Source organism: Alnus glutinosa, chromosome 8, assembly GCF_958979055.1.
Source record: "Alnus glutinosa chromosome 8, dhAlnGlut1.1, whole genome shotgun sequence".
Classification (NCBI taxonomy): domain Eukaryota; kingdom Viridiplantae; phylum Streptophyta; class Magnoliopsida; order Fagales; family Betulaceae; genus Alnus; species Alnus glutinosa.
This window is the reverse complement of record NC_084893.1, coordinates 8,714,608-8,723,580: the sequence shown is the minus strand read 5'-3', so window position 1 is coordinate 8,723,580 and position 8,973 is coordinate 8,714,608. Positions and strand designations below refer to the sequence as shown.

The 8,973-nt window shown below is 36.7% G+C and overlaps 1 protein-coding gene across 1 annotated transcript; it reads right to left on the bottom strand.

Annotated features, from left to right (window-relative positions):
- Nucleotides 1-518: 518 nt before the first annotated feature.
- Nucleotides 519-5,198, bottom strand: LOC133874594 (phosphoserine phosphatase, chloroplastic-like). The gene is made up of 8 exons (XM_062312451.1): nucleotides 5,040-5,198; nucleotides 4,226-4,456; nucleotides 3,824-3,956; nucleotides 3,631-3,738; nucleotides 2,535-2,628; nucleotides 1,817-1,966; nucleotides 1,686-1,739; nucleotides 519-917 (listed from the first exon to the last, which is right to left on the bottom strand). The coding sequence occupies exons 2-8, from the start codon at nucleotides 4,446-4,448 to the stop codon at nucleotides 792-794; spliced, it is 888 nt and encodes a 295-aa protein (XP_062168435.1). The 5' UTR covers nucleotides 4,449-4,456; nucleotides 5,040-5,198; the 3' UTR covers nucleotides 519-791.
- Nucleotides 5,199-8,973: the final 3,775 nt, after the last annotated feature.

Sequence of the window (8,973 nt, the reverse complement as noted above, 5' to 3'; positions counted from 1 at the left end):
AATGAGGTTACAAGTCTTCTAAAAACACAATGGGATTCCATTTTTTTATTTTTTTATTTTTTTTTAAAAAAAAGAGTACTATTACCCTACCCTCTTCTCTTGTAATAATAATCATAGCAAAACAATGTGATTCCCTAATTAGAATTTGGTGAAAATGCCTTTCATTACAATCTTATAAAAACAATGTAATTACCTACTTTTTTTTTTTTTTTTTTTTGGTCCCTAAAAAATCATTGCGGAAAACATTGTAACATTCAACCAAAAAATACATATAAAGCAAGGAATACTATAATTGATTTCTTATCCTCCATGGGTCCACCAGCTTGCAAAAATAAACCTTATAAACACCCCCCCCCCCCCCCCCCCCCCCCCCAAAAAAAAAAAAAAAAAAAAAACCCTACAAAAATATAAAGAATAAAGAGCTTCATGCACATGACTACATGAGTCACACCAAACTTTTCCTTAATTTTCAGCACTCTTCGAATAGGGTTAATTATATAGCATTTACTGGCACACAATGAGAGTAACCCCCCTTCTCAATCTCCATCCGTCCCATGGGTTGAACCAAATACAATTTGATACAAATTTTAATTCTCTACAAGAAGTGGGCATCAAATAATAACTCTTTATTCTTCTCATATAAGTTTAATTTATATATTGCCCATCAATAAAAAGGAAAAATTATAACCTAGCAATAACGGGATGAATACACTTTTATATTGCAAATGATCAATAAGCCAACCAAAAAAAAAAATCAATTTAAAAAAGAAAAAGAAAAAGAACAGTGCAAGCTATTCCAAGGAACTTATCAGATCACTAAAACTGAAAACCACCCAATCAGCTTTTGCTGCAACAGCCTCTCGAAGTTGGACACCAGCATAACAAATAAACAAGTCTGCACCTCCTGGTTTACGAGCCTATGATGTGTGAGAGCAAAAAGAAAGAAACATCACATTGGATAGAAGATAACCGTGAAGGACTCTCAAAGCAAATTGAAACCTCATAAAAATATCATAATCTTGTTGCAATAGGAGAAAGAAGTACAAATTTATCTGTTCCTATAAAGCAAGTTAGACTTGATGTATACATTTACTCTAATATAGACCACAGGCACAGTCTATGTTAACACAACTTTTGAGGGATCAGGATCCCCTACAATTTCGATGTAGATTCTCAAATTGCAAAATTTAGGCCGTTTCTTTACATCAAAACACTTGAAAATGTCACATATTAAAATTGTAGCATGTTACAGTTGAAATTGAGTATATTTTTATTATGTTCTTGCTCCATGTTGTAAAAAAACTTTGAACAAAAAATTGTCTTTTGATTTTCTATAGAAGCCTTTTCGGACGAAAATTCTTTCTGGTTGCCTAGATAACATGCCACAATTTTAATATGTGACATTATCCAAGCATTTCGACGTAAAGAAACGGCCTAAATTCAGTAATAATTTGAGAACCTACAATTTCAAAAGATATTGTAGGGGATCTAATCCACTTTTGAGATGGATCTCAAAATCTATTAAGGCAAGATGAGCATCAAAAACATTTTCTAATATATACATATTTCCTCGTACATAGACATGTTGAAATGTGACAATTCATGGAATAGAAACATCAGGTACTTCAGCAGGTTTCTAATGGAAATTTGCCACAAGTACACAATTTTAGGTGTGGACGACTTACCTCAAGATCAGTGGCCCCATCCCCAATCATGACCAATGCCTTGTACTCATGACCCTGGAAAACTAAGTTTATTAGCTTCGCAAAAACCACACTTAACAAACAAATATTAAACAAACAGCCAAGGGATTTACCTTTCTTATCTGTTGGACTGCAGTGGCTTTTCCTCCACTCCTTGAAGTAGGCTCCTTCGTGTCAAACCCCATAAACTCCCCACCACTTCCAAATAGCAGTTGATTAGCAAAAATGTTTTCAGGTGGAACCCCAAGGATCGACGCAACAGGCTTCAGAGGAAGTTGTTTAATTAAAAATTACAGAGAGTAATTTGATGTTTGATTCATTCTCCAATTTAAAACAAAAATAGATGCTGTATGCCAGAGCCCACATAAAAAAAAAAAACACCTTATGAGCCCTATGACTATAGAATGTCATATCACAAAATGGCATTAACTTTCTACGCATTGGAAGTGTAAGGTGCATTTGAAGTGTAGGCCATCGAAGGAATATGGACATTACATGAACAAACCACATATTTCTTTGGTTTGATATTTTCTCATAAATTCTACTCAGAATATAGTATGTACAATAATAAAGCTCTTCTCAAGTGTTATCATCAATTGTACTTAAAGAGTCCAGCATGTTCCTTGACTCAGTTGGGGCATGTGTGTCATGTTAGGGTCCAATGAAACAGTGATTCAACAATGTTGTAAGAACACCGCATGCTCCAGTTTCCCGAGATTGAATACTTGCAATCACTATCCAATTAAATAAGGTAATTGCGCGTGTATTTATTCTTCAATGAATGCTTCCATGAAAAAAGGGACTATACTCATTCAATTATTGAAAGCATACATTGATCATTTGACGAAAGCCTCCAGAGATCAGGTAAACAGTGGTATTATTAGCCTTCAGCTTCTTGACAAACTCTTCTATGCCAGGAGAAAGCCTATATATCAAAAAATAGAAATGGTAGATATCATTCCATTCAAATTAAACTCAAAACATTGGTCATTACTGGCATCAAATTGCCATGAAAAAAATGACAAACAAGCAGAAAACAATAATTATAACATATCCTATATAGCACCCATTATAATTTGATAGTGGGAGCTTAGTTAATGTTTGTGATAGTGGCTGCAAGAAAACTTGTAATTATTAAGAGGATAACTGCAAGAGTCTCTTCCATTATAATCTGACAACTAAATCCATAAAGGACGCAAACATGGAATTAATTTTGCTTGGTCTATGCAGTCAACCTAGCAGTAGAGTGAAAATGTGCCATACCTGTCAAGAATTGAAAATACATACAAAAGTTTAAGAGGCTGTAGTGTTACCCTTTTTGGTCCTGAACAATCTATGTGAATCCAATTGGCACAAATCCTTGACAGAAAAATCCCTAAAACGTTTTGTACAATCTAGTAGAAAATCTAAAATAAAACATTTCCATGATTTGGCCACGCAGAAACCCTTAAAGCAGTAGACAATTTCAAATGTAGCTACATGGAACAGAAAACGAGAAGTCTGACCGTAGTAGAAATAAGGAAAAAAGACAGCCCATGCGAGGATAAAACATGATATGTAAACCTTGACATAAAAGCAAACTCCATTCCAAAAGGATAATGCACTAAAATATGTGCTCAGCAATTTCAATTAAAATTGGATGCTTCTCCATGTTTTATACAATCTGGTGCAAGCAGAGTGTCTTGACAACATCCAATTTGGCCCGCCTTTTAGAATTAAGATCAATTTTAGATATAATTTTGGATAAAGGACAACATATATTATTCCTCTCCATCCACAAGACGGTAATGTTTCCATAGACCATTGCCGAATTATGTCTACATATGCTACCCAGCATTCAATTCTTTTTTTAATCAGGCTATCCAGCTCACCCTTATTAAGCAGACAAGTCAAAACATGGTCCAGATAATTAAAAAATCCCTCATACCTTGGGGGTCTCTTTTCAAGAAAGTCCTGGACTTGGGAAAAGGAAGGATTAAACAAAGATAGCCTGGCAGCCAAGGCCTCCTCAAAAGGAACAGAACCGCTCATTGCTCTAGCAAAATCAGAAACCAAATCAGGCACAGACACTACCACCAAAAACCAATTGAAGTAGTTCCAACGAATATGGGATATCCAACCTAGAAGTCCATTCTGCAACAGCCTTTCCAGCTCCACAAAATTCTGCAAGTTCATCAATGCCCTCGTCCAGGCACACCGTGCTATCCACATCAAAGCACACCGCATTCGCATTTCTCCATAACTCAAGAACGTCTATAAATTTGAAATAACAGTCATCAAGCACAGAAACAAAATTCTAAAATTGTCAAAATTTGCATGGAAAAAGTACACTGTATGTTTAAAGAGTCCAATAATTCGTACCATAAGCTCTTAAATTGATATCTAGGTATGCCAACTCCAATCTTTGTACATAAATCAAAACTCAACTCAACTAAATAAAAGCGTACACTGATTTAGAATTAAACCCATTTTTCCTTCAAACTTGAAAAATTACAGATGCTAAGACATCGCTTGAGCATAACCTTTGGACGGCAGAGTGTTGTTTAAGCGGCCCAATTTTGAGGTTTCCAATGGTTGAACTGAAGCAGCAATCGATTTCAATGATTTAGGAGATTTGTTCATCCCAATGTGACTGATATTCAATTTTCTTGGAAATCGATGGGAAAATGCAGGAAGGAACGGAGAGCTATGTTGCCTACACTGAGCACTAATTGGTGCCGTCTGTGGACCCACCAATCCTTCCATCAAATTATCTGTTTCCATCAGATCAGAAAATAAGAAACAATCTTTACCGCAAATGCTCGTAAACCAAAACAGCCACAAACGATCGCACACCAAACTAAAAACGTTCATTCAACAAAAACACAAGTACCCACTTATTCAAAACCAACAATTAAGCGAATAAACGTAAAACTAAAAATAAGAAACTTTTGAGTTTTGGCAGCAATGAAATATAAACAGAAGACAGCGAAAAGAAACCTTTTTAAAGCAGTAATGATTCATAACCCCCCATATTAAGTTCCAGATCCGCAAGCCTCCGTTTGGTAGCAGAGAAAACGAAGTGAAAACAAAAATAAACAGAAGAAAAAATCAATTTTCTCAAATTCTAAACAAAATACAACCCAAATTTTAATGCTTTCTGGATTTCCCGCCTTTTCTTTTCTCGGAAACCAAACGGACATTGACCAAAACTAAGTAAAACAAACGAATAAAATGAATCTCACATGCAGGCTAAAATGGTGTACGATGAAAGCAAAATTTGACAGTGAACAGAGAGAAAATCAGAGCATATTTATAACGAAAAACAAAAATAATAAAAATGATCACTGTAATTACCAGTAGCTGTGGGAAAAAGGGTCTGAATGTACAATTTTGCTGCAAACTTTTCCTCTTCCTAAGATCCCTTTGCTTCTGGCAGCTGATGTATTGTAGCTCCTATTGTTTGGTAAAGGAAAGAATCTGTGTTTGATCCTAAATTCTGTGGGCAAAATTACTGTATAGCCCATTCAACAACCACCGCCCCTGCCCCCTGGTTTTGTTTGGTGACGTTGGGTCCAGTTGTTTAGCAATTAATTTGATATTTGGCATAAACATGAATTTTTTTTTTTAATCTAAAAATAGTGCCATTTATTCTTCAAATTACATGACTTGTATGATATGCGCGAATTGTACGGTGAAGACAATATGATCTTTCTTTTAAGAAATAGGGTTAAATAGCTTGTACACCTATGTGCTTTACGACCTTTATTTTTTGCCCTCTCAGTTTCACTTTTTATCAAATTTGGTACCGGTGATATATGAAAAGACGGAAATGGTACCTCCGTCAAATTTTCCGTCCAAAACTAACGTCCAGTCACGTCATTCTACAGGTGTCGGCGTACATGCGGGACACCTGTCTCCGTGCACACTTCAGTCATCCTACGTGCTTATGAAAATCCACATAATCACATTCAATTATTTAAAAAAGAGGGAAATTTAAAAACTGAACAAGTCGTCTTCCTCTTCCCCCTTTTCCCCAAATGTTTGAAAACCCTGACCCCTAACCCTAACCAGCTCCGGCCCGACGAATCTCCCCAAATCAAACTTAGGAACTGAAGCAGGTAAGGCCGACGCATATATCTGTGGTGTCCCACAGGTCCTGCACGACCTTTTCTCCCGAGCAACTGCTGAACAATCGGACGAATGGCATCATCAAGTCGCCTACGAGATTCGGGGGGAAAGAAGTTTCCCGTTCTTCAAACATGGTGTGTTCTTCACCCATTGGTTTGTTTTTGAGTTGAGATTTATTTTTTTATTTATTTTTTGTTTTGTTGTTTTGACATTTGAGTCAAACATAGTTATCAACTGGATCTTCCTCAGTGGGGCGTGCTGGGATGTCGTTCATATGTTATTGCGATTTACCAGCACCATTAAAGACCTCCTGGACTGAGGAAAACCCTGGGAGAAGATTTTGGGGTTGCGCCACCTACAACTCAAGAGTAAGCTCATCCTCGCAATTTCATGTATGCTTTGTTGTTGTTATGACTGAAGAACTTCCACAAGATAATTTAAGTGAGTTCTTACTAACTTCATATACTTCAACATGCAAACAAAATCTATATGCAAATTTTTCAAATGGTTGGACAAACCAACTTGTGCAAGGGGTGTGGAGGTCTTAAAATAGATTATGAAGAAGGTTAATGACCTGAAGGATGAAAATTGAACATTGGTGGCAAGGATGAAAGACTTAGAGAATGAAATGGAAAGTTGCATGGAAAGGGCTAAGCAGTTAGAGAAGGCAGATGATAAACACATGGAAATCATCAAGTGTCTACAAAAGGAAAATGGCATATATAGGGCAAGAGAGAAAAATTTTATGTGTGCTTTGTTGTTGTCATGGTTTACAATGTTGTTAGTTGCTTATGTTGCACTTCTAAAGTGACTTGGTAGTTTGACATATGTATGTGAATTATGTAAGTTTTGAAAAGTCTAAGTTTGAATTGTCCTGTATCAAACTAACATTTTGAAACGAAACAATTAATCCATTTGTAAGCAAAAAATGAACAAGACACAATCAGTCATATGCAACAATTGGGAACACAATGCAATATGTGTGGCCACTTAATTGTGTTTTGCAACATGTTGTAACAAAGTAGCATTTTGAAACAAAAATTCATATTGCCACATATAGTACCTGAGTTTTTTAAATGTAACATTTATGGTACCTCAGTTTATAAATATAACATTTGTGGTACCTGAGTTTTTTAAATGTACCAAAAAGGTACCTAAGCTTTGTTACTTTAGCAAAAATGGTACCTACTTGCACAAAATGATTTGCTTACAAAACATGTTGCATGTTTTGCAACATGTTTTGTAACAAATTTTATAACAAAGTAGCATTTTGAAACAAATACTTGATACGAAATGGTATCTTGGGTTTTTACCTGGGGTTTTCAAACGTATCATAAATGGTACCTGGGGTTTTCAAATGTATCATAAATGGTACCTCGGTTTTTTACATTTACCCTAAATGCTACCTAATTACACAAAATAACCTGTTCAGAAACCAACCTGATGAAACAATTGAAGCTGTAAACAAAAAAAAAAAAAAATGAACTTGACCAAAAACAATAATAACATGCCCACATGTTTCACAACTTCACATTCATTCACATTCAATGTCTAAATCTCAAAATGTACATACACCACTTTGAATGACCAAAACCAATAATAACCTGCCCAATTGTTTCAAAACTTCACATTAATTTACATTCAATGTGTAGATTCACAAAATTTACATTCACTACTTTGAATGACCAAAACTAATAATAATCTGTTACAATTAAATCTGTTCAAAAAATGACCAACTTGTTGCACACACTCAACCTGTTTATCATAAACTTGTTCAGAAAATGACCAACATATGCACTACTCTACATATCCACATCTTTCACAAAGAAAAAAGTCATTCACATTCAATGGCTAGATCTCAAAATTTACATACACCACTAATGGACCAAATGTCAAAGACACAATTAGTTTTGTAATCCTGCTGCGATCCTCCTTGCAACTGATGCACTGGGTTTCAATTTTGTTCCCAAAGCTGTTAGTAATAAGTATCAAATTAATATTTTGTCCCTAAAGGAAAATCCACACAAACTTTATGAGAAGCTCACCTGTCTCAACCTCCGGTATAGGTCAGAGACCCGCCTTTCTCTATTCCTAATGGGCTGAGATGTAGTCTGAGGGTTGCCTGATGGTTGACTTGTAGATGGTTGACCTGTAGTTTGAGGGTTGCCTAATGGTTGACTTGTAGATGGTTGACTTGTAGTTTGAGGGTTGCCTGATGGTTGACTTGTAGATGGTTGACCAAAAGTGTTTCTAGGGTCACTGTCCAGGGGTAGATACTATTTTCGAGGTTCCTCCCTGGGACATAGAAAACACATAACATTCAATTATAAATCAATTTATGGTTATTTCGTATAGTTAAAAAAAAAAAATATTATAACTCACAGTGGTTGGCTTCGGCTTCGGTTTCTTAACCCTCTTGGGATACTTCTTCCTGTTTGGATTTTCAGGTTGGTTGCAGCTTCTAACATTATGGCCTTTTTTACCACAATTTCCACAACATACATCGTAGCCCTTTCGAGTGACCTTAAGCCTTTAATCTGCCTCTGTCTCATCAATGCCTCTTCTCCTGAGCTTTTTTGGCCTACCGCGTTGTGGCTTTGGAATCGGTGGCTGTATAGGGTCTACATCGCGGTCAATAGGCCAGTCACTAGGTCCAGGCATTGGATGAATACTAGGGGCATATGACAATCTATATGTGTCCATTAAGTACTATTTGCTGATGTACTCTTCAGGGTATCGCATGTTTCTATATATTGCACAAATTGCATGAGGGCAGGGAATACCATTTAGCTGCCACTGGCCACATCTAGGGCTGAGCATGGGGCAGGGGGGGCGGATTTCTGCCTTTTTCGGCCCCGCCCCGCACCCCTGCAGGTTGACAGTTTTCAACCCGCAACCTGCATACTTTTAAGGGAACCCGTTAGGGGCGGGTTTGTGCGAGGAGGGGGTGACGAGGGGCGGGTGTGTGGTTCAGCGGGGAGTGCGGGTTTGAAGTTCAATCAACTACCGTAGGTAGAAGGAGAGCTCTTCATGGCTGGGAGAGAGGGAGTGAAGAGAACCAGTGAGATTCAACACCTTCATACTCTGTTTTGCTTCTATTTCTCTTCTATTTCCTCTATTTCTTCACATCCTCTTATCTCTCACTGAAAAAGAAAAATTT